Raw genomic sequence first — 26,332 nt, 5'->3', positions numbered from 1 at the left:
AAATTAATGGAAAGATCCTCAGCCTCAAATTATAATGGGGAAGCAAGAAAGGGGTACAATTTTTCATATACTAGATTTTTGAAGATTAAAGGCTTGGAAAAGATTCCATGTTGGCACAGTATAGGCAAAGAGGTGCAGACTAGAAGTTGACCAACATTTTGGAAGGGAAATTTGGTAGTAACTTTCAAAGTTTAAAATGTGCATGCTTTTTTCTAGGGATCTCTACCAAATCTCTCTTCCAAGTATATAGAAACAGCTATTACATATTTGAGAATCCATCCTTCTTGAGAACAAGCACATGAGGACAGGCAAAGCTATTCCTTTAAAAATGTATTCTTTGAAGTATTGTTGGAATAATGAAAAACTGGAAATGGCCCAAATATTAATTGTTGATTAAACAAGTATTTACTGGTGCTCACTATTTGCCAGGCAATGTTTTAGGTGCTTGGGGTAAATCTTGGAACAGAATAAACAAAGATATCTGCCTGCTATTTTAGTACATCAATAGAGGACTAAGTATAAGTACATGCATAGAATGGAATCATATATAACCATTAAGATGAGGTTTATCATCATGAGCTTGACATGAAAGGATGGCCGAGACATCTTGGACATTTTACTTTTAAAGGGTGTGTGAATATTTCCATGCTTGCATTATTCATAAAAATTTTCTGGAGAGACCAACGAAAACTTTTAACAGTAGGAATGGATATTAGGGTAGGGGAAGGGGAAATTTAAAAAAAAATCTCTTTTGTACTCTTTAATTTTTTATAACTAGCATATATGTTCATATAATAGAGAACTTATAGGTATTATATAAAAAGAAGAAATTAGAAAGCTAAATCAGTAGTTCTGCTAGAGAAGGAAGGGTCATATCTCAGAGAAAATGGAAAATTCCTTAACCTATCTGCAGGCATTGAGAACACAATGATTAGGTGTTTGATGCTGTTCAGACTGCAAGAATGGAAATTAATACCATAGTACTTTGGAATGCAAAATGAAAGACATGATGTAGGCCTGTGGTATTACTGGTCATGGGCATGGTGGGCTTGTCTACACATGCAAATCAAATGGGAAGGCAGCCAGGGGCAGGAAAAGGGCCTGGGACTAGCAGTCAGGTATTTTGGAGCTTTCTCCTGGGTTTGTGACTGACTAGTGTTCATCTTCCTGGAGCCTCAGCCTCCCCTTCTATGAAATAGTGAGCTTGGGTCATTGATTTAACATGTGGTCTAGCACTACCATTACATGAATCCACATTATTCTGACAGGTCTTCATTTGAGGAGAGAGATTGGAGATATCTGCTGAAATTTCAACTTCCCAGTTACATTCTATTAGTGCTTTGAAACACCATTAGTTATATACTGTAATATCTGCTTTTGTTGAGATTCAAGTTTAAATATATTTAGATATTTTATACCTCTGCTATTTCAACTCCAGGGTCGTAGATCAAGTTGTTTGGAGCCTACCTTAAACAAATGACAAAGAGAAATTGATTTTCAAAATGTATTCTTTTAGTGAATTTAATTTGATGTGTCGGGGCCCGGGGGGAACACAACAGAAAACAACATGAGTCAACACTTTGGGCATCTCCAGATGAAATTAGGATGTAATTTTATCCTATCTGGAAATCACCTTTCTTTCAGATCCAAAAACCCAGAAGTTCTACTTTGCCTCTTCTTTGTGGGTAAGTTTTCATGGGAGAAGAGTGATGGTTATAGACGAGTTTTCATTTTTGTGTGCTGGGGGGATGACAGCCTGGAGGATCACATGAAAGAACCTGCGAATGATATGCCTGTCTTGTTTATGTGTCTCTGGAAGGGTCCATGGAGACCTTCTGTCCGGAGCGGAATATGTGACTCAGACTTTGCTTCCACGTAGAACTAGTTAGAGTAAGTTCAGAGTATCCCATATAAAGCTAGTAAGGGTACTGAAAGCAAAACAGAGGGAGGACAGCACAGCAAGCAACCCAACGAGAAGATAAACGCCGGAGGGAATGTTTCATAGATTTGGTATTTGGGCCACTCCACTGCCATGTCTCTCTTCCCATTTGTTTTTCAACTGATTGGAAAACTACTAATGAGCATGTTTACATTTTCTCCAGTTGTTTTACCCAAGTGTGAGACCAGCTGGGGAGAGGGGTTTGTTCTCTGTCCAAGGCTTTAGCTGTCTCTCCCTCTGTCTTCCTCCTACTATCCGGCTGCCAGGCCCCCTTCACCCTGCCAAACCTCTCCTCGCTGTCTCACCACCCCTCTCCCTGGGGTTCAGCACCGGCCAGCAGCCCCACCACATGTTTTGTATTGCTCACACCCTCCCTTCTCTCCCCTCTTTGTTGTCATTTGTTTTGTTTTGAAAGGGATGAGGTGCAGAGGAGGTCTTGGGTTTGTGCCCTTCCACTCAGCTTTAGAACTGGGAGCAGGCCTGAATTGCATTTGCTTCCATTTCTGCACTGAGGTCAAAAGCCCCTCTAGGAGAATGTCCTTCTGTCCTCTGACAGTTATTCAGAGTGCATTTGTTCTCTCTGGGCTGCTCTGAATTTCCAGTCTCTGCTGTCTGTAACCCACCTCATTCTCAGTTGCTTTGCTCTTTTTCCTGCTGATGGGGACAACTCAAGCTTCTGTCATTTTAAAAAACATCTTTACAAGGTTTTCCATGTCTTTTGACACTATTGCTATGAATTCTCTGTTGGATGTGGATGTTATAATTTATTCAAATATATCTTAAAGCAAACCCATAACTATGAATAACTCCACTTACTCTCTGAGAATCATCTTGCATATCTCCAGATATATGGACACTCTTCTTCTTAACCCTTCCTGTGTAAGACTCTCTGTCCCTTCCTGGGGTGCTGCTGGGTTATTCACCCTTCAAGTTCCGGAATAGTTTATTGAGCTATCAGTTTCCAGTCTCTTGGCCAGTTCTGTTAGTCCATAACCGGAGGTATTTCTAAAAAACACATTAGTTGGAGTTCCCGTCGTGGTGCAGAAGAAACGAATCCATCTAGGAACCATGGGGTTGCAGGTTCGATCCCTGGTCTCGCTCAGTGGGTTGGGGATCTGGTGTTGCTGTGAGCTGTAGTATGGGTCGCAGATGTGGCTCTGATCTGGCATTGCTGTGGTATAGGCCGGCAGCTGTAGCTCTGCTTAGACCCCTAGCCTGAAAACCTCCATATGCCGCAGGTGCTGCCCTGAAAAGACAAAAGACAGAAAAAAAAAACCCCCAAAAACCTCAAAAACCTCATTAGTTGAAGAGATAATTTAGTGATGCCAGTTCTGCCTAGGCCAGTGATAATAAAATATGTAAGTTTAGAGATTGAGTTCTGATGTCTGCAAAAAGCCTTTTTTTTTCCCCTTTTCCTCCCTCCCTCCTATTCCTTCCTTCCTTTTCTTCCCACCCTCTTTTTCTCTTTTTTTTCTTTTTAATTAAAAATTGGGGATTTGATTTTGAAGCTTACTTTCTAAAGAAACTCATAATAGGCCATGTCCTTAGTTAGTAAGAGAGTTTGGGGGTTTTTTCAAAGACCCTCTATTCACTCTCTGAGTCGAAACAGTTTAGACTCCACATAAAATATGCATTGTTTACCCAGGCTCTTCATGCTCTGCATACTGTTACAGTCCTTGAAGAGCTTGTCAGTGACAAGTAAGATAAATGAACGAAGAGGACTTTACAAGTGTTTAAAAGCTAAGTATAGCTTGTGCTGTCCACTACTTAATTAAATAGACCTGCGCTTAACTAAGTATCTTTGTGGTGGAAACTTCTAGGGCCTTTCCCTTCTCCCAGACCCCCACCAACCACAGTGATGCTCAGGATGTTAGAAATTTCTTGGTTGTCTTCAGCTGCTAATGGATTAGCCTAGGTTTGAAACCATCTTGTTGGTTAAAGCATTAAAAATTAGTATGGATTGTGAATAACCACATGAATTCGTATTGGGACTTGGTCAGCAATATGGAATCCTTTGGGGCTTGATCAAGATTTTATAATGTGTCTGAGTTTCATCCTTTTCCCAGAAAACTTTAAAATAGAAAATGATCTACTTCTCTTATCAACTCTGATTGGGGTCAGTGTCCACAGAGTCAGAGCCCATTTCCAGGTCAGTCTTCATTTTTATAATAAAGGGATCATCTTTATGGGTTTGAACAGTAGAATAGAGAGTGGTTACTTAAGAAGCTCTGAAATTGTAGTCCCACGTCTATCAGTGTGTGATCTTGGGTAAGTTTCTTAGTCTTTCTAGACCTTAGTTTCTTCATCTGTAAAGTGGGGATAACAACAGTCTCTACCAGGGCTGATATTGAGGTCATATGCATTTGAGTCACTCTTGGTTCTTAGGGGCTGCTGCCTTAGAAGCATTAAAGATTTTGAATGTGCCCCTCCCCTCCAGCCTACATCAGAGCAATGGTGTGACTGACCAAACGAGGTGACAACAGCCAAGTGCTATGCCTGCCTGGCACACAGCAAGGGCTAGGAAACCATCAGTTATCCTTAATATTCAGAGGGGACTCTGAACCCATTTTCTTTCTACTAAGGGTACTAATCCCTTCATCATTAGCAAAACAGGTAGAACATTTTCTCTATAAATAATTCTGCCCCTATGGGCTGTATTGGCTTGTAGCAAAACAGAGGTGATGATGCTTTCAGCTATAATTGTTGTCCATAACCCTTTGGGGAATTCCTTAAGTTCCTAAGGTGACAGCAGGAAGCAGTTTATCAGAATAATTTCCCTCCCCTGCTTTTAGAAGAAAAAAGAAAGAAAAAATACACAAAATGTACAATAAGGAATAAGAATTGCAGATCAGGGAGTTCCCATTGTGGTGCAGCAGAAACAAACCCGACTGGTATCCATGAGGACACGGGTTCGATCCTTGGCCTTGCTCAGTGGATCAGGGATCCAGCGTTGCCGCGAACTGTGGTGTAGGTTGCAGATGTGGCTCAGATCCCGCATGGCTGTGGCTCTGGCTGTGACTGGCAGCTGTAGCTCTGATTTGATCCCTAGCCTGGGCACTTCCATATGCCAGAGTTTGGTTCATACTAAAGACATTCTTTTTCCTTTCTTGCCCAATTTGTAGATACAGTAACTGAGGCTCATGAAAAAGTGATTCTATTTGAGACTCAGAGTGAATATTTGGCAGTAGCAGAATAGTGTGAGACCTCTGTGTTTTCCTTAAGAAAAGTGAGACATCTGTCTCCCCAGGTAGTGGGAAATCTCAAGAGCTGTCCATGGGATTGCCTGGTAGTTGTAGGAATCTTGGTCCTGTGCCGAAGTTAGACTTGCTGGGATTCCCACAAAAACAGACACAGAGATAGGGATTTGGTGCAGGTAGTTTATCTAGGAGGCGATCACAGAAGCATGGTGAAAAAAATTGACGAGTAAGATAGGGAAGAGAAAGGCAGGTAAAGATGCATTAATTGGGAGTTCCTGTTGTGGCTCAGCAGGTTACAAACCTGACTAATATCCATGAGGATACAGGTTTGATCCCTGGCCTTGCTCAGTGGGTTAAGGATCCGGCATTGCTGTGAGCTGTGGTGTAGGTCACAGACGTGGTTTGGATCCCATGTTACTGTGGCTGTAGCATAAGCCAGCAGCTGCAGCTCTGATTAGACCCCTAGCATGGGAACTTCCATATTGCTGCAGCTGTGACCCTAAAAAAGAAAAAAAAAAGTATTAATTGATGGTTTCCCTATATAGTCAACCAGAGCTGCACCCTGCTGGGGACCTATTGAGAGATTCTGAAACATATAGTGTGGTTCCACTAAGGGGCTCAGATGTTGCTTATTTACCCATCTCCTCCCCTCTCCTAGACTGAAGTGTTTTCTAAGAGCAGGAATTGCCCGACATTCTGGTCTGCCTTGTTCTCTGGCCAAACCTGCACTTGTGACCAGAGGAAGCCCCTGGCTAAAAGAAGTGCAAGGACTTGATGTGGGAAGGCAGCAGCACATCCAGGACTGCCCGTCCAGTCTACAAGTGACTTTTTCAGGGTGGAACAAGAGGATATGGGTGGGGCACTGACTTCTCTGTAACAATTAAAAATAAAATAAAATAAGGGTACTTAATGAGTAGGTACAAAAATAGCAGCCAAACTGTCTATGGTGACTACTAATTTTCTGTCTATAAATAAGGACTGAGGGAAGCGGCTTTAGTAAAACTGGGAGGGAGAGTCTCATCAATGTCCTGTTTGGCTGCAGACAGATGGCAGGAAGGACTGATGAGCTGAATGAGTTGGAGGAGATCAATCAGTTTTCGAGGTGGGACTGATGCTGCAGTCGTAGATTGTGTAGACATTTGTGAACACATAGACATCCAGAGCCTGGACCATTTTTCCCAGAGATGTCATAGTTTGACATGTGCGAACTCATGGCTATGGCTCTTCTTAAATTCCTTCCAAAATGCCTCAAGTTGATAAGTTTTTCTGAGAAATAAGATAGTGAATTACCATCTCAGGTGTTTTTCCTACTCTCCCTACATCCAATAAAGGAATAAAGAAAGCAACACACACACACACACACACACACACACACACACACACACACACACACACACACACAGAGGCCATGTTTTGCATCTCAGCTCCTTTCATTGACCTATTTTTCCTCTCGTGATTAGAGGGTGAGTTTACCATGGAATGTCCTAAATCCACTCTTCCTTATACCTGTGTCCACACCAACTCTCAAATCTTAGCTCAGGGGTCATCTGGCCCATGGAGTCTTATTTGACGTCCCAGCCCTTAGCTCGCAGGCATTTCTCCTTTCTCCAGATACTCATGTAAGCCAATCCTTTCTCCTTGTTTCTCATCCCATATTGTGTTATAGTCAGTCCTCTAATTCTTCATGTAACTTATCTTTGCCTTGTTGCCTGCATCTGGCGTGGGAACTTACCCTTCATATACTGTAAGGTCCTGGAGTCAGAAACCTGGATTTGAGTCCTATTCCTCATGGGCTTGATTTCCTCATCTGTAAAAGAGGGTTCATAAGATAGCTCTCTCAAAAGTGAGGATTCTGGTCAAATAGTTAGCCTGAAACGTAGTAGTTTGAGTCTTTATAGTTACAAGAGTTTGGTAAGTGTTGAATGAACTTCTTTGCCATGTTCGCAGAAGAAGGCTTCCCATCAGTGTTTCTTACTTACTCCCATAAGGTTCCCTAATGCAGCTATTCCCCTAAGAGCTTCATCATTTCATCCTCCCAGAGTGACCTGAGCATTGGAATATTCATCCCATTCAATTATGATCCATTTTCATGTGGGCCTGGTAGATGTTCAGGAAAGCCCTTCCCTTCTCACTGTTCAGTTGTGGTCTGATTTCTTCATCTTTAACTCAGAGACAAGAACTGTTGACCTCACTCTGATTTCACTGAAGCAAGACCAGTAAAAGAGTTCTGGACTATTTTGGATTTCACTGGCAGAAAAGAGAGAAAAGAAAACCTGAGAGAAGAAAGTAGTAATTGCTATTGTATGGTATTATCTCCATATCCCATGGCAACAAATCTTATTATATATTTTTTCTTATTTAAACCATATTCATGAAGGTTTTATTGTTAACTTGATCCAGATGACTGATCAAAGCATAGTTCATTATTGCCACCTTGCTAAAATATTTTTAAAGGCAGTTTTAATATTACACTTTTATAGCTACATATTGCTATTAAGCTATTGAGTCTATTACTAGTCAATCAAGGATTTTCATTTTGTTTCAAGAGCTCCTTGGATAAACTCTTCAGAAATGTCAAGAGAAATGGAGTATATGGCACCTTTTCACAGATGGTGTTCATCAGGGATTTTAGTTAATGGATACAGTTTCAGGTTCCCATGGTTGACTTTTGGTGCTAATGGAAGTATTCTAAAGATTCCTGCCCTTCCAAAGGCTAGAGGATAGTAAGGAAATGAACCCCATAACACCCCCAAACTCTTTATTCTTAATGAGCTAAGTTACCAAAGACATGGAGTATTTTGGTGAGTCTATTTTATTCAAGAATGGAGTAGTTCTCAAAGATGAAGAATTTGACTTTTCTAACAGCTCCCAAACTATACATTTATCCTACCCTCTCACTCACAAGAACAACAACCAAAAATAAATACACAAGGAAAGTTAAACTCTCACATGAAGAGTTATATACTCAGCTGACTCATCATAGATGCTAATTGTGTATTTTTTCCTTTCATCTGTTCCAAAGTAGCATGAACCCTTTCCCTTCATTCCATTGTGCATTTACACGTTTCTTCAACACTTATTTCCTTACTACTTATATGCCAGACTCTGCTAGGTGGTGAGTACAAGGGTAGTTCACACCCACTGCTTCCCTCAAGAGAATTTCAACCTAGTATTGGAGAAAGTCAAGAAAGTACATGATTGTTTACCATTGAGGTAAGTGCTATGATGGATGTGGGTGGAGGACAGGTACTGAATTTGGGGGAAGGCAATAGAAGTACACTTATCACTTCTGAGGTAGATTTAGGGAAGGCAGTTCTGGTAGTGATGGTAGTGAGGCTAAGATCAAAAGAACTGATAGGTATAACTCAGGTAAAGGGGGAGAGGATAAAAGGCATGACAGGACCAGAAATCAGCATGTCCCAGGGCAGGGGAGTTGGGATGGGAAGCAGGGTGGTGAACAGCAGTTACCTTGCAAGAACTTTGTAAGCTGCGGAGGAGATGGGGCTCTTTCCAAGGGCAGTAAGGAGCCTCGGAGGAACAGGGATCTGATGTCACTCTGGCTACAGATTGTGTTCAGTGGAAGGCAAGAGTGCAGCAGGAGAGCTGTTAGGAACCTCTTGCCCCAGAGAAATAAGGTGGTGCCTGGAAGAAAGAGGAAGTAGAAAATGAAATCTGATTAGATTTGTCTCAGCAGTCATGACATAATATAGTAAAACGAATATAACACAGTTAGCCAAAGGTGAAAGTGTCAGGTCAGCAGTTTGTTAGACTCTAAAAAGGAAATAAAAGTGGGCTTCAGTGAACTACTAAATGAGGCCATGAGTTTCCAAGTGCAGTGCTATGGAAAGCTATCCCTCTCCAGCTCTGTATTAGGTTTCCTGAGGTTTTATTTATGCCTACCCAGAAGATTTGCTGTCTAAGGCTTTGCAGTAGGCATCTTGTATATCTGATGGCTACAGAGATATGAACCATTACACATGAAATCACCTGGCATATGTGTCTGGAATTATTTTTTTAAAGTATAATCCTTATTCTAATCCTTCTTACAATTGTCTGCAGTTTTTCTTCCATCCACCTTGAGGGAGCATTATTCATGGCTTCCTATCCTTCCAAACCATTCATGGCTTGTTCAGAAACCAGTATGATTGGGTGGAGATGAGGATAGGTAGTGCGGGTTGAAAAAAATATACATGCAGAGATCCATTTCCAATTTGACAATTAAACGAGTAGGATTGGCCAAACTTTTTTTATAGAAGGAAAAACGAGCAACCAGCCTGTAAGAAATTGGTCTCAGTTTGGGGGATATGCTACAAGCAAGACAAATAAAATGGTCTAAAGTATCAGGCTAAACTCTCATTTTTCATTTCCATTTCACACTCTTCTCTTCCAGCCCAGACTAATCAAAAGAAGCCTCTTCCGCTCACAATTGCTCTGTGTACATTTCCCCCAGATCTGGTATTCACATGAACAACGTGGTTTATTTATATTTCAGCACCAAATTGGAAAGATGACATCATTCATTTACAGTCTTTATCCCATGACATGCCTATTCTCCAACACCTCATTTCAGCAGACACATTTAGGCCTGCATATAGCATCTTGTTTAGCTAGTACATTCTTTTATGGGATACAGTTCAAAGGTAGGGAACTTTAAGCTTGTCACTGGTAAGAAAATAATCTCATAAAATCACAGGAGCTTCCCCAAAGGATAAGGACGTTATGATGTTTACAATAGCAGAGTTATTATTTGTTCATTTAGGCTTCATTATTCATTCTTGGGCGAGTCCCTTCCTTCTTGACCATAGCAGATATTACAACTCCCTTCAGGCTTTCAGAATTCTATTAGAAGAAACAATTCCAGATTTATTAGTTCATGAGTTCAAAAGTACAGGCTCCCGACCATATTGGAATTTTAGGTGTGAATGGTGAATTTCACAGACTCATGGACAAGGGCAGTCCGGACAGGGGAATCTAAATGCTTGGTCGGCAACAGCTCTACTGACCTGCCCTTTCTCACAAGATGTAACTTGTCCATTGGGTCGTCTGACACTTTAAATGAACAAGTGAAGGATGGAAATGCTATCAGCTGCCAAATGTTGCTGAGGGTTTTTTTTTATTAGATTTTTAGATGGCTCTTTCTCTCTATTTTTATTATTTTTATCCATATACATGCATTTTTTATGCACACTCAGGGGCCTTTCAAATAGTGTACACATTTTTTAAAATGGAGTGAGTAAATCATGAGACATCCTCTGTCAGATAGAATTGGGATATGAGGTGTTTCCAAAACTTAACGTAACTGAAGTATTTATGAGAAAGCTATTTCTACCTGTTCAGCTATTTGTCTTTTTGCTAGCAACATGGCAAAGAGAAAAGCTTAAAGATTGAGAATTGAAAGTCCCAGAAAATCTCCATTGTTCTATGTCAAGAAAGAGACTGGAGGCTAAAATCTATGCCTTGATTTTCTAGCTGCAAATGAGGATAGTAGTAATTCCAGAAAAAGATTGTACATGAAAAATACTACAGGAATATGCTGCTATGTCCAGACTTATTATCAGAATATTATATACTAAAATTCCAACTGGCTGGAGGCTCTGCCAGACTCTGACTTCCAGCTTTCTTAAAGTGCTGATGGCTTGTTCCTATGAGCCACTAGTGGGATTGTTATGGCAACTCATGAGATGTCCGCAACTCTTAGTGACCTTCCCTGCCTGAAGAAAATTGTGTAGCTCACCTCTAGAATGGCAGTGTCTCTCAAAATTATGGCCCCTTTTTCTTTCAGTCACTCACTGCAGCAATGTACATAATGTTATCTATATTTGCTTGGCCCTGTGTTAGATTCTGAGACGCAGATGAAAGAAACAGCCTCAAGTTTACTGACAAACCTGCAGATAAATCCATGTTGATAGAGCTGTGGTGAGCAGGAAACACATATTACCTGGCCTCAAGGGTAGGATCAGGAAAGGGCCGTGCAATAAACACAGAAGTCAGAGGTGAGGGAAGGTGGCTGGGAGGTATCACAGGCAAAGGAAACAGTATGTATTAAGAAGGAGAAGTGTCCTCCAATAAACAACAACAGTAATAGTAATAATAGCATGACTTTTTTTTTCATGCCCACTATGTGCCAGTCTTGGACTGACTTGAAGTCCATCATATTGCTTTCTCCTCACAACCACCCCAGGAAAGGAGGTACTATCACTCCCACTTTCAAGTTGAGGAAATTAAGATGTAAAAATAGTAAACTCTCAAAAGACCACATAACAAACAAAGAAGTAGAGCAGGATTTGAACTCAGATGGTCTTATTTCCAAATCCAAAGTTGTAGTCTCCACATTTTTCTTATCCACCTTTTTCTTTGCTCTTTAGGCATTTTTCTTGATTCTGTAACCCTGTTGGATCAATTGATTGTTGATCTATTTCTTGCCCTGTGTAATTAAACAGTGCAATTCCATGGTCATCAGGATTTAACTGTGCTATCTAGTTGCCTCGTGACAAACATAGCAGGGAGTGAATTAGAGTGGTCAGCTCTTCTCCATCAACTTTGTAGGGGTTTTTGTTTGTTTAACTTCCTTAAAGAATAATATCAGTTAAAATGTCTGTAGAGAGCCCTTTCCCTGAAAGTCATCACAGCAACAAACCATCTCCATCAGAAGTTTTGTATTTGGCAGCTTTTAAGTGGATTTCTCTCCCTTGTCTTGCGATACTGCTGCTTGTCTGTAGCTCTCTATCTCCATGAAGCCCTTTTCCATTTCTTCATCCAGGGCTTCCTTCTCTTGCTTGCTCTAGAGTGTAGGATGTGATCGTTGGCAATATGTGATTGCAAACTTACTCTGGATCTCTGTGATCGCTTGATAACATAAAACAAAACATTTTAGCATGTGTCCATTTTTTCCCTTTTAAATTATATGGGGGAAGTACACTTATGTGTATGAATCTAGATCCAGAAACATAATGGCTTCAAGGATGTGAAAAAGCCTCTTTCACCAAAGCTAATGGAATGGTGCATTCTTTATTAAGTTTCAATTTAATTAAAAGTGAACACTTCCAGATTAGGAAGAAAGGGAGCCCTATATGTACAGTTACGTCCCAAGTCTCTTTGGCTGGTCTTCGAGCTCCTGATGGAAGCTTCCTTGGTTTTTGTTCTGTGCAGACCCAGAACAGGATGAAGCTGATGGCGGACAACTACGATGAGGACCACCACCACTACCACCACCACCACCACCACCACCACCACCGATCTCCTGGGAGGTCGCAACATTCCAATCACAGGCCCTCTCCTGACCAGGTCAGTTGCATTGCCGCTTACCTCTAGGACCCCTTTTACCTTTTGGGTATTTTAAGATAAAATAAATAATCCTCAAGAAATAATAAACAGTATAAAGTGATACGTTCTTTGAACTGAAACTAATAGCTTTGGTATTTATTTCCATCACTCAAAGAATCTAAATGTTTTCCTTTCTCCTTCCTCTTTAAGGTTTTGTCTGTTCTTATTTATGTTATGCGTTTTCTTTCCTCCCCTCCTTTCTTCTTTCATAGATATGTAGTCTGTTGCTGGCTCAGTATCTAATGGTGGGTTACTTTGGAATGTCTCTTTCAGACGTTTAAGAGAACACACTTTGTTTCCATGAGCTTGGCAGCCAGAGAAGCCTTGAGTTTGCTGAGCACTGTCCTAGAAAATTCCTTAGTGATGCAAATTAAAAGTAGGGTAAAACAACATGAGAAGAAATCAGTTTTGCTTGCATTTTAGCCAGTGAAGTCAAGGGGTCCGGTTTCTTTGATTTGGACCCTATCTTCTCCCTTGACTAAGTAAAGAAATGAATAGATGGACTGACAAAAGCACAACCCTCCTGTGGTTTTCAATGATATTCACATTCACCCACCAAATGCAAAAACTATTTGCAGTGTTTAGCATTAAAACTCTTGAAGGTAAATTTCATGGAAATTATGAAATTAAATGCAAACTAGCATAGTAATATAGTTAATATTAACAGTATTTCCTCTTTTATTGTACTGTGACATTTTTGTAAAAATAGTGTAACTTAGGTAATAAATTTCAGGAAGGATGGGGTCTTAAGTAAAGGAATGGAATCATCTAGATAAGTGTGAATGCCTTTGTTACATATTTCTGAATATGTGAAGGGAAGACTTCCTGGAGTTACCTGTGTAAAGAGGAGTTTAACTCTTTGCTAGAGTAAGGGCTGCTTATTATACTGCTAAAACTTTTTTAGGTTGGCTCTTTTTCCTTTTCACTTCTTGTTGCTAACATCCTGTAGTAGTTAAGATTTCAGGTCTCCAAGGTATTTTACCAGTAGTACAACTCTAGGGGTGCCATTTACATAGTACACAACATAAGACATACTCCCTGGAGCTGTGCAGTGAGACAGTTCTAACCAGAAGACTCCCTGCCCCCAACTTGGCCCTTTCCTTGTACTGGGAAGCATTTGCCCTCAGAGGCTTCAACCCTGGAGAAGATATTCACACAGGGCATCTTGGTTCCTGAAGCCAAGTGAAGAAAGGCACTGGTTTATGTCATTAGCTCTCAAAAAAGGCTCTCAGTTTGGAGATCAGCAAAGTGGAGAGAGAGATTAATTTTATGTCATTATCTTGTGTATCTGTGCTCTGGGTTTGATTTGTTTTTTGTTGTTGTTGTTTTATTTGTTTTATTCAATTCTCATCCCTCATGACCACCACCACCTCCCACATTCACCTGCCCAGATATACCTGGCATCCTTCTAACTAAATCTCTTCATTCTCATTCTTGACCCCTGCCCTTTGCTCCTTGATCTTCTGCCATGAGGGGTAAGTGTAATGTTTTATCAGTGCTAGAAGGCCACTCTGGGCTTTCCCCCAGAGAAACAAGAACAGAGAACACTATAGGGACATAAAGAAGATTTTGGAGCACAATTGGGGGGAATAAGTCACACAAGGACCTGCTGAGATTGCTGTCTTAATTTGACCTCAGAAACACACATGCTATTGTGTCCTGCTAGAAATAGGTACTAGTTCAGATTTATCTGCCTTGTGAATGATATGTACGTATTTTTTGTTTGTTTGTTTTTAACAAGAGCTAGTCTCTGAATACTTTTCCAAAGATATTTAATCCTTAAACTACGGTACTTGCCTGCTTGGTTGACCCTCTTATATTTGTCTGCAGACACTGGAGGTTGTCACAGGGTGGAAATCATTGCTCAGGGGTAGTACCCTCCACGAAAGAATTAGTATGCATTGAGGAATATCTGGCTAAAATATGTCATCGGGTCCTCTGGTATATGTTTCTCATTAGGAAGGTGGTGATGACCTTCCACTTTCACATTCTTCATCTCAGTAACTACTCTAAGAAGCCCATAGACATAGAGGCAAAGAACCTCATCTTCTTCTACAGATGAAAATCCAGGCCTTGAGAGGCCTCAACTGACTAGAGTCCTGTGCTGGATCTTTGCTCATTCAGCTGATTCTTGGAGCACATATCTCATGCCACCATTCTGCCGAGCTTAGGGAAGAGCATGATGGATAAGACAGAACCCCTGCAATCAAGGAGTTTGCTATCTGGTCCTAGGACAAAAATATAGTGTCTCATTCAGTTCTGGTCAGGATCATGTCCATCAGAAAAAGACAAATGAAAGGCTGTTATGGCTTAACTAGGGGGCCCATAGTTAACTAGGGGTTCTTAACTTAGGAACCTGAGTGGGGTTCACTCTGAAAAAAAAAAAAATATATATATATATATATATTTTTTTTTTTTTTGTCTTTTTTGCCATTTCTTGGTCTGCTCCCGCCACAGATAGATGTTCCCAGGCTAAGGATCGAATTAATTGGAGCTGTAGCCACCGGCCTACACCAGAGCCACAGTGACACAGGATCCAAGCCATGTCAGCACCCTATACCACAGCTCATCGCAATGCCGGATCCTTAACCCACTGAGCAAGGCCAGGGATTGAACCCGCAACCTCATGGTTCCTAGTCAGATCATTAATGACTGAGCCACGACGGGAACTCCCACTCTGAAAATCTTAACCAGAAGGAGAGCTTAGTGATTTTAAATTGGAGTCAGCAAGGCTGTAAAGCCCCATTGGTGCACTTTTTCAATGAGTGAAGGAGACTTAAGTTAGAAGCCCTGGTAGGAGTACATTAACTCCAGTGATGGAGATGACAGGATCCCCTGGGCTGGTTGTCCTTCTTGTCAGTGTATCCCAGGTCTAGGACAATGACGGCTTCCCTTGTACTGGATATTTTTGGAGTTTCATATTCACCAGTCAATACGTACATTGTTTTAAATCTCAGTCCCAGAGTATTACAGTCATTGAACGGATGGAAAGTCTTTCCCAATTGATTACAAAAGCTATACAAAATTGTGTAATCATATATACTAATATTCTTGGAGTGGGACTCCTTAGGAGAAAGTGACAGCTTTGTATTTGTATGTGACTACATTAGAGTCTGAATAATGGATTGATTTGGATGAGATTTAAACTAAATGTTCATGATGTGCCATGTTAATGGAACTGACTTAAAGGGGAAAGGTCTCTTCCAGGGATTCCTGATTCCCTTCCCATGAATCTTCCAACCCTGATTTTCCTGTAGCCCTGAGGGTTGACCAATAATATCTTCTGGAAAAGGGGCTACAACATGTTGACATTGCCTTATGAGCTTTATTAAGAGGTCAGAACACATAAAAATAAAGAATTATAAAAAAATAAGCCACTTTGATACTTTTCCAGAGAAACTCATTTTTCCTTAGGAAATTCTATTTAAGTATTGCCAGGTACTTGTAGAATTAGATTCTTTTTCCATTTCTTCCCTGTCCCTTTCTCCTTTACTATGGTTTTCCTTCTCCTCAGGAGAAACTGAATCCAAGGGTTATAAGTCTAGACGAGCATTTCCCAGGGTAACTTTTGGAACATTAGTCCCATGAGGAAAGTCTAGAGACAAAGATTGAGTGGGAAAAGGATTCTGGGAAAGTGCTGCATATTATAACATGATCTTGGAGAGTCTTGGTGCAATTAACAGATCAAAGGATCTATAAAATCATATAAGAAAGAAAGCCCTCCAGTTTTATTCAACCTAGCATTTCCCAGACTTATGCAATCATGGAGCCTTTTTTTTCCTTCTTTTCTGGTAACGTCTGTGCTCTGTGAAGTACTATTCTCAGAGTATCAGGTGAAGAAAGAGACTACCCGGTTTAAAACATGGCTAATCTAGTTTCCAGCAGTATTTTTCATCAGGAGATAGAGTTTTGAGGCAAATTTTCCTTGCTCTTTGCATAGCAAAAAATGAGAGAGTGTTTGTTTCTTAGGATGTCTTTTTAAAAGACTGTAACATCTGAAAATGAGTTATCCCACCAAAAATCCCCAATAGATTGGACTTAAGGGAGCCATTTTAAGAATGAGGACCCAAGGAAGCAAGGATAATCATAAATACACAGCCCCACAGGGATTGAAAAGGAGAGTGTTGAGGGAGAACATAGAAAAATCAGTGGGGTGTGGCAGTCTAATAGCCTAGACCCCCTACCCAAGAAAGGAGCAGTTAGTAGTTGGTGGCCTATGGCTCCCAGGATGGCCATAGTCATTGAATATGCTCAAGTAGAACATTCAGAGAAATCCCAGTAATGCCTTGAGCAATCCTTCAAACCAAGAAGTAGTCACATAAACAGGCACAGGCTGGAACTGTGAGAAATAATTAAGACCAAAAAAATAAGTAGTGCACGCTGGAGACATATCCATGCTTTTATTTTTAGTGAAGTTACCAAGACTGATTTTAGAAAAGCTAAGTGGAAATTCAACTTTTCCTAAATGCCCGTCATCATCACTCTCTGTTATTTTCTCTAAGTAGCATCTTTCCTTACCTTACCAATGATGCCAGGTTTCTTTAACTTCTTTTTTCACATGATTTTTATAGTCATATTTCATTAATTTCCTTCCATGGCTCCCAGGTATGGACTAACCTCATGGATAAGAAAGGCATGATGTCAAAGTGAGCACCACACTTCAACTCAAAATGCCAGGCTTGTTCAGGCTGCCCCTGACTTTCAGGACTCATACTTCCGTGTTTGGGTCTGGGGTTGGATGTTGGGTCTTTAAGGACCTAAATCTTACTGCTTTGTTTGTGCAAAATGCAACTCTGTTTGTTAAAGCATCTGCCATTCTGATTCCAATTTGTGGGGGCCTAACTGGCAAAAACATAAACATTTTTTTGAGTTGGAAACCCCAGAATATGTGGCTACCTTCCAAGTCTAGAACTTGCCTCTTCTTTCTCCCTCCTTTGAATGGAAATGTTTACTCACAGAAGCTGGAAGGATCAAGGAGTTTTGACTACCTTGAAGACATTCAGATGTCAATTAAAATTTAAATGTCAGGTTTTACTTGTAGAAATCTTACTTCTGGAGTTCCCATTGTGCTTCAGCAGTAACGAACCTGACTAGTATCCATGAGGATGCAGGTTTGATCCCTGGCCTCGCTCAGTGGGTTAAGGATCTGGTGTTGCCATGAGCTTGGTATATGTAGGCCACAGACACCGCTTGGATCCTGCATTGCTGTGGTTGTGGTGTAGGCTGGCAGCTATTGCTGTGATTTGACCCGTAGCCTGGGAACTTCCATACGCCACAGTTTGGACCTAAAAAGAAAAAAAGAAAAAGAAATCTTACTTCTAAAAGAGGGCCTGCAGAGTCCAGGAGCATGGAGGCATTATACCTATTAAATTGATTATGGGAAAATTTGGTTGAATTTTATGTCATATTCATATTCTTTGTTACATATTGCAAAGTACATTCACAGCTGTCTGGCCCATTGTAGGCACTTGATAAATGTTTGTTGAGTGAGTTATTCCCATAGTACCTTTGGGAAATAGGAAAGGCAGATGGAAATATCCCTATTGTTCAGATAAAGAAGAGCTCAGAGAAGCTGAGCCACAATAGGGCCAAGAGGAGGGTCTGAATCTCTGAGTGCTGTACCCTGGGGCCAAAACTCCTTGGATGCCAGTATGGATATAGTTATGCAACCACATATATTAAATACAGTTGCATGGCTACAATATCAACTTCTTTTAGAATGCAAATGTGTTTTTGCCTTTCCTATTGCATTGTAGTAAATTTTATCTTATATTGATTTATTTTACAAATTTGAATTAAAATATCATTTCATCAGTTCTCTTCCCATTTTTTCCTAGCTTTCACTGATATTATTTCCATTCTTCTGTTTTGTGTCTTTATTTCTTTCATTTCCTTCCATGTTCCTGTGCCCCTTTACTCTTCTCTATTCCCGCTGTTACTGTGTCAGAGAAAATGTGGCTTCTTACTCTTTCCCACTGCCCTGAAGTCACCAGAGACAGATCCTCAAGGAGTGGGGAGAGAGGGGAGTTGCTCTGGGTTACAGTGGGCCCTTGGCAGTGGATTGCCAGGACCCACATTCCCTTGCTCACTCATTCCTGAACCTCTGTACACACAAGGCCTGGGACAAGCCAGGCCCTGTAAGCAGAGCAGAAGATGTTTCGCTTGGCCCAAGGTTGCCATCAGATCAGCCAAGCCTCTTGGAGTGCTTTAAGATAGTGACCATATTGTGGCAAAAGCTGGGTTTTCTATTTTTGTATCCTCAACTCTAGGATGTCCACTCTACTAATCTGTTCCTAGAAAATGATTGCTCTAATCCTAAATATTACCCACTCCACTTGGCAATTTCCAGAATCTGTCTGCAGATGTAAGTAGTGACCTTTGGTCCATTTTCTGTTGCTCCTGTTTACTGTGTGGTCCCAGCACGTGCTGCCTCTCAGCTGAGACATGCGTTTGTATCACATTTCATTTTCCCATGAGATTTCAAATAATTTGGTCACTAGAGAACCAGACCTAGATTTGGCTTTCCTTTCAAACTAGTGGTCATGGAATAGATATACAGATTGTAGTTTAAGATATAATGAAATTCTCCAAGTGATCCCACCCAGGCTGACTACATCTATGCTCTGCTTCAAAGAGGCTACAAGGCTTGTTTCTTGGGTTTTGAGATTTCTGGTCTCCAAACATGTCCCCTCTAGCCTCTTCTTATAAGCAAAAGAGCCGTAAGGTAGTTAGCTCTGAAAATAAAAACAAGGTTCTTGCTCTTTCATTCTCCACCCTCTGTCCATGCTGTACATCCCTGAGCTCCCAGATTGAATTAGTTAGTGTCCTGCAGAGCATTCCGAAAGGAGAGGCATTTCCAGCCATCCCTACAATCAGATTCTCATTGAGGAGACAGGTAATAACATTCCCAAGCCCCATTTATTTCTTGGCCCCAGGTCTGTCTTGAAACTGTGCTGCACTTCCACCTACCCCCCAACTTTTCTCCTCTTTCACCTCTTCCCAGAGGCTTGAAATTTATGTTTTGGTCAGCTGAAGTTGGTGGAGGTCTCATTGTCCACCTGGAGAATGAAGCAGTCACACAGCAGCCTCATCCTGGGCCCTGTTACTTCTCAGAAGGCCACCTAGAGGCCTTTAGATTCCGCACTCTCCCTCTCGTGAAATGCTGGCCGGAGCTCTGTGATGGATGCCCTGCCTTCCTTGCACTTTCACCAACAGATTAGCCAAAGTGCAGCCCTTTGAATTCTAACAAACAGACGAGGGGTTTAATTTGCTCCATTGCCCCGAGAAGACGGATTCTGTATATAGAGTTGTTATTCCTAGCTTTTGCTTAGGGAGGGGAAAAAAAAAGAATTTATTTTATGTTTTGAGGTTAAATGAATGTGGGATAAATGTATACATAGTGTCCTGTGTGTATATATGTATGTATAGCTATATGTCAGACTAACTGAGGACTTTTCCACATATGGAAGAATTTCTCAAGATCATGTTTAACTAGGAATTTCTCTCCCTAACTTCCCCTGAGTGAGTGTTTGAGTATACATTATATATACATATGTGTGTGTGTGTGTAAATACATTTTCATGTTTTCTACATAGCAGAAAAATTAACTAACTTGTATCAGAGCTCATTAAAACATAGTTTCAGAACAACCAAAAAACAGAAGTTTTTAATCCCCCATGACAGTAACCGAATAAGAAAAGTTACATGTCTTTGACTTTTAATATCAGTTTACCATCCAATCTAGTTTGTCTGAAGTTTGCCTGAATAAGAGACAATAGGTGTTTTGCATTGCACATCTAATTTCATGGCCCACTTCTTGGAAGAAGTTTTTGGGTTTTGGCTCCATTTAGGATGAAGCCTTCAGATTTAAAAACTCATGAAGAAACCTCTTGATGGGCTGACATTTATGGGATGGGAGAAGGGTTCAGAGATTTCAGGCATTCCCACTCTTGGGCCAGTCTTCTCAGAATCTGAGTCAAATTTATCTTTAGATGCATTTTGAAATAAATCTTATAACTAGTCAATTAGTTGATGAAAACTTAAATATAATTGACATTATATGGTATTAATTTCAGGTATACAACATAATTATTTAATACATGGATATATTGTGAAATGATATCCAGAATAAGTTTAGTCAACATCCTCCACCACACATAGTTAATTTTTTTTTTCTTATGCTTACTTGCCCCTTTTCTGATGCTCCCTTTATCTCAAGTAGATTAGAAGATGCTATGCTTAGAATGCAACAGATTTTTTTTTAAAGTACATGAAGTAGAAAGATAGCTCAGATGTTATTTTTTTTTTCTTTATCTCTCAAAGACTACCCAAAATCCCCAAAGCTGCTAAAACATAAGCCAAAAGGCATACGTCATTTCTTACCATTGGGAAAAAAAGGTGGCTGTTTATTTGTTTTTAAGAGCAGAAGCTCTGCAATGACTCTGTCATGGCTCTCTGAGAGGCTGTGGGTAAGGAAAGAAATGAGGACAAATGTCTGAATTGTTGTGGGAGGTATTAACTGCTCCTTCCTCTACTGCAGTTACGTGCTCACCCAGCCATTACATACACGGGATAAGAGAGGCAGGCAGGGGTGACACAGCCCTTGGGAAGCTGGCTTTGCAGATGGGCAGGTTATTGCCAAAGCTCTTTAATCTGGGTGTGATGTTAATTCCTTACAAGTAAGCACATGAGGGCACACTCTGATAAAACCTGCCAGGTATGGTCTTCATGTCTGGGAAAAAGGCAGAGTTGCTTAATGCATCAGGATCCTCCTGTTAGAAAAGGATTTTTCCTTAAAGGAGATTTGAGCTTATTGAAGATTTCAGTCTTATTCTATTTTGGGTAGAGTTTTTCTCCCCTTTCACTGATTCCTCTTAGTTTTAAACCTTGTTTGCAGTATTAGGATTTCATTAAGAGATTTGTTGCACCATCTTCTGAGTCAACGGAGGTTTTCAGACACAGTCTACCCTCCCCAGCTTGCAGATGTAACTCATCTTGGCAACATGGAAGGGTTGATTCCTTTTCAACTTGCTGCTTTAATCCAGTCACATTTGTCTAAGAGGCAGCTCTTCAGCTCCCCCATTGAAAGGGGGTGGCCAACCTTGAAAGGTCTGGAAGCAGGGAAATCCATTTTCTATTGCTGAATACCATTGCCTCTCTTTTTTTCATGATCTGGATGTAATAAGGATCATGTTGGACTTCCACACTCCAGGCATTGCAGCACTCAGGAGATAATGGAACTGTAGAAAAGAGAATTGGAAACTAAACCTACACTGCACACACACAGATTCTGGAAACTACCTTATCTATGGAACAATAGCATTTTAAAAATCGTTTCACCATATGTATATTAATGATCTGAATAAACTCTAGCCTTGAATAGTTATTAAAATGACTAAGGATGATTTAATACACTATCAGATCCTTTTTGCACACACACTTTTGCCATTGGTCTTAGCTCAATATCAGATAATTTGTTATAATAGTACCAGACTATTCAATACTGCCTAGTTATATTTGTATATGTAATGTCTACAAGGTATTTTAATATACATTCTCCAGCTGAAATCACACAGCAACCCTATGAAGTGTCAGTATCCCATTTTCTTTTTGAGGCAATTAAGGAAGTGAAGAGTCAAGTGGCTAGGCGATTTGGTTGCCCAGTAGCCAGGAAACAACGGACCCAGAATCATGTTAAAAAACACAATTTTCACTTTGTTTAAAAAGTCGAGCATTAATGACTGATGGATGAAAGAGTGAAAAGAAAGCCTGTCTCCAGCCCCCCACACACACACCTTTTTTATGACTATCTGGTAATGGCTCAGCTTTAAGCAGACATCGACTTTAGGCTCTGAGAAAATATTGTTGGCCAACTTTCACCCTTTTGGCATTTCCATCTTCAGCTGGATGTCTTGTATGTTTCAGCAGAAAGAACTGGCACCATGCGCTAGAGATTGGTTTGTCAGAATTACTTTTGCTTGAAGGAAGTAGAAAACTAGTTTCTTCAAGTCACCTTATAATGATTGTTCAAAAAAATTGTGAAAGTGCCTAAAGAAGCTGCATTAGAACTGAAGGAAAAAGCCTCTCAAACTTCTCTGATGTTCTTCATGGCTTGGCAAAGAGCACTTAGATGGCTGCCTGCCTTAAGGGTCCCTGTGAGGTGGTTTTACTGAGCAGAACCAACCAGGCTGCACAGGCTTGTGGTCTCTGCCTTTCTCTTGAGAAACACCCCAGTGTGTCCTTCAAAACATGGTCATCTCCCATTGCGTTCCTCCTCAGCCACTGCCATTCAGCTTTCACCAACTTAGGTTAGGGAATAAACCAGGGGTGCAGCTGGTGCAGTGAGAAGGGGGCCTGAACCAGTCTGGGGGAGAAGCAGACAGCCCTGAGGAGCTCTGGAATCTAGGTAGCCTTTCCCTCAAAAGAGTCGAATCATTCAGAAAAGCAAAGACTGTTCCTTAGAAAAATGTATTAAATTCCCTCATCTGAGATACTGTGAGGAAGTGCAAAGGGAGCAGAGGTGCTGCCTTTTCCCTCAGGGAACTTTTTTATTCCTTTCAAAAAAATTTTTTTTAATTATAGTTGATTTTCAATGTTCTGTCAATTTCAGCTGTACAGCAAAGTAACCCAATTATACATATGTATACCCATTCTTTTTTTCACATTATCCTCCATCATGTTCCATCACAAGTGATCAGATATAGTTCCTTGGGCTATACAGCAGAATTTCATTGCTTATCCATTCCAAATGCAATAGTGTGCATCTACTAACCCAAAACCCCCCCTCCCTCTTGGCAACCACCCTCAGGAACCTTGGCATTTGTTGAGATGCTGCCGAGATGCCATATAAGGGACAGCTTCTGTATGCATGTGAGGTTCTCTTTCTTCTAAGAGCCAAAGAGACCCTACCTGGTTGTCCTATTCAGCTCCAACCAGGACCTTCAGCAGCTTGGAGGCAGCCATGCACAGTCCTAAAGGACTTCAGAGATGAGCTAAGCAGAACCAACTACTGTTTTCTGGGGTCAAAATTAGGCTTCTTTCTGTGGCTTCAAGGTTCACAGAAAGGAGTACTTCTGTGGTCAGACCAACTGGAATTTGACCCCAGCGCCATAGCTCCTAGACAAGTGTCCTTTGGCAAGCTACTTCATCCTTCTCCCTGAGCCTGCTTTTCCATCTGGACGCAAAGAGCTTCCCAGCACCTGTGTCAATGTGAGACTCAGTGCAGAAGCACAGAAAGTTGCCACACTCGCAAACCTAAAGCAGGTGCTGATACCCACCGGCTCATTTCTAGGCCAGGTCAGAAATAAGTTAACATTTATATTTAAAAAGAGCACAGAGCAGATATCTGAACCTGGATAGGACTTTTCTATTCTTTGGGAGTACACGTATGCAAATGGGTCCCACAGGCTGCAGCAAATACAAATCATATAAGAGTTTACAGCCATTTCTGACCTTATCACCTGAACAGAAATATCCATTTATGTGCTAAGCATTCTAGGAGGCAGAAGAGGTGAAAGACATGAATGAGAGGTCTCCAGAGGGAATGTTTGGACTTGACCCTGAGAAAAAAGACATTAGTGCCATAATGAGGCTCAGCGCCCTTGTTTCCAGGTTCATGCCTGTTGCTTTCCTTTATACATGCTCCTGTCTTTCCTGGTTCTGGCCACACCCGCAGTTTGAAAATACTAAGAGAAGCTGCTTTGCTCGAACCCAGGCACAGAGCACATCAAAAATTCTACGCTGTGGTCCTACTTTCATGACTTGTGCAGCCAAATTTTGCAGAGTCCTGGGGCTTGAAGTTTGCAGAAATTGTCAGAGAAGTCATGAACTGCAATAGGAGTAGAGGTGGGTCTGGTGACTGTCCACACCACACCCGATAAGTAACCAGGACAATCTCCCTCCTTTTCCCAGAAGGAGACCAGGTTGAACTTCCTGACAGAGACAGCTGGCTGAATTCTCACAAAGACAGTGGGCTGATTTGAAGGTGATGCTTCCATAATATCATTCTCATTTTCGGTAAAGACAGGTGTGACAGTAAGGTCCCCATTAGGAATCTAGTCCTTCTATTTTAAGAAAAAAGGTGGCTGTCAAATCAAAGAAAATTGAAGGTGTTTTTAAGGAAAATATCCTGTGATGGGCCAGGGCTTGCCTGCTGGCTGTACCTAATACTTCAAAATAGAGACCAATTAAAGGTTTACACTCGGCTGTTTATCATGTCATATTATAGAGTTCCTTCCCAGAGCTTTTGTGCTGGGGCTAATAAATGTCCCCCACAACAGCAAGTCTCCTGTCTTGTCAGCAGTGACTCAGTCACTTTGCCCTTAGATCTTGTCATCAACATAGCCTGCAAACAGCCCATCCGGTGGGTGAGGGATTTTGTTTTATCTCAGGATTTAGAGAACCCTATTAGGGCCCAGCATCTGGGATTGCAGGATTTCCATCAAGGCTTCATATTATCTTTGGAGCCATAGATACATCCTGAGTTTATTTGATAGTTAAGCTTCCCCCTCTTCAAAATCTGAGTTTTGTGGTCACTGTGCTCTGGCTTCAGCCCACCTTGGATGTTCCTGTCCCCAGATGCTGTGGACAAAAGCAGGCAAATGACCGATTGACTGGAGGCTTTCTTCCCATCTGGCTATTTTGGCAACTCCTGGCACAGCAGTCACTCACAAAGAGCATGCAAGAGACCAAACACCAGGCAACATCCAGAAACACAACTGCAAAGTAGATTTGAAAACAGAAAAACAAGGAAAGGAAACATACTCTCCCACACCTGATAGAAGCATTTTAAATTTTGAGAATTTCTAAATAACTTGGCATGAGGTTAGGGATCAAGTGACATTTATCTGTTTCTTATTTTTTTGGTCTCCGGATTTACAATTCTGTGTAGTAAGGTTGCTGAACAAATTAATATTTGCATACAAAGATGCAGGCAATGCAGGAGTCAAACAGCTGTGAACATTTGGAAATATTTGAAGCTCCATCTCTGATTAGCTCCTGCATTTTTGTTTTTTATTCCCCAAGCGGACACTCACTCTGACCCAGATCACTTGGTGATTAGGGTCAATTCATGTTTAAGCTTTGAAGATTAGAGAGATCAGAAATGGCCACCACTTCTCTTTATATTTTCTTTTAAAAACTTTAAACTTTTGAAACCAAAAACTTGAAAGAAATGCATAATATTCTGAGTTCACTGAAGGAATTTATCCACATTTCTGCTATGTTAAATGTTAGCAAAGTTTATATTGGACTGTCATATTTCTTTACTTTATTCACCAACATACAAGACGTCGATCTCAACATCTGGCTTTTAATAACCCTCGACATCTGGGAGCTCCTTTTTATTCCTATGGTGGACGAGGCACAGTAGTGATATTGGCAGTGTATATTTTCAGGCTACAACTCCTGTCTGCTTCAATCATAATTAATTACCACTTTTTAATATATTTAATTTGCTAAAAATGATTTGCATTAGACCACATCTCACTGTTAGGAAAGTAGTGGTAGATTTTAGTGGCAGTGGCTTTCTTTTCTCTTTCTTTATTATTTTTTAAAATTTAAAACTTCTTTCTATGAATTGATTTTGAAAGAAACTGAAAATATACATGCTGTTGGATTTTAAATGCACAATGAAATAAACTTCTTTGCAAGGAGAATGACTTTAAAGCCATTTAGAAGAAGTCAACAGGGGCTATAGGCTGCATTTTAGGGGAAAACCTCTTATTTTGTTTTGTGACTTTGGCAAATCATAGCATTTCTCTGAGCCTGGAGTTTTCCTGCAGCGGTGACTGTGGGGGTCAAGAACCTTATGATGAAAGCTAGGGCCTTCATCCAGAGAAATATACTTACACATACCCACAGCACTCTGCCTTGA

At 40.8% G+C, this 26,332-nt stretch overlaps 1 protein-coding gene across 43 annotated transcripts in view; it reads left to right on the top strand.

Annotated features, from left to right (window-relative positions):
* The window catches only part of ERC2 (ELKS/RAB6-interacting/CAST family member 2), a 983,951-nt gene that overhangs the window by 783,147 nt on the left and 174,472 nt on the right, over nucleotides 1-26,332 (top strand). For 41 of the 43 annotated variants that reach the window (XR_014823359.1, XR_002337959.2, XR_014823361.1 and 38 more), the window contains one exon: nucleotides 12,286-12,420. Coding sequence is in view for 15 of the 43 variants with exons in the window: in XM_021070729.2 (XP_020926388.1) it covers nucleotides 12,286-12,420 (135 nt within the window). In the remaining 28 variants the exon portion in view is untranslated. Of the gene's footprint in view, nucleotides 1-12,285; nucleotides 12,421-24,369; nucleotides 24,442-26,332 lie in introns of those variants that run through there. The other 2 variants (XM_084988657.1, XM_084988651.1) reach the window with 2 other exon arrangements.

Source organism: Sus scrofa, chromosome 13 (genome assembly GCF_054392235.1).
Source record: "Sus scrofa isolate SSC_HxYL_T2T_F1_AM1 chromosome 13, Sscrofa_HxYL_maternal_Yorkshire_Landrace_v2.0, whole genome shotgun sequence".
NCBI classification, from domain to species: Eukaryota; Metazoa; Chordata; class Mammalia; order Artiodactyla; family Suidae; genus Sus; species Sus scrofa.
Note: the sequence above shows the minus strand (reverse complement) of the source record. Positions and strands in the feature narration are given on the sequence as shown.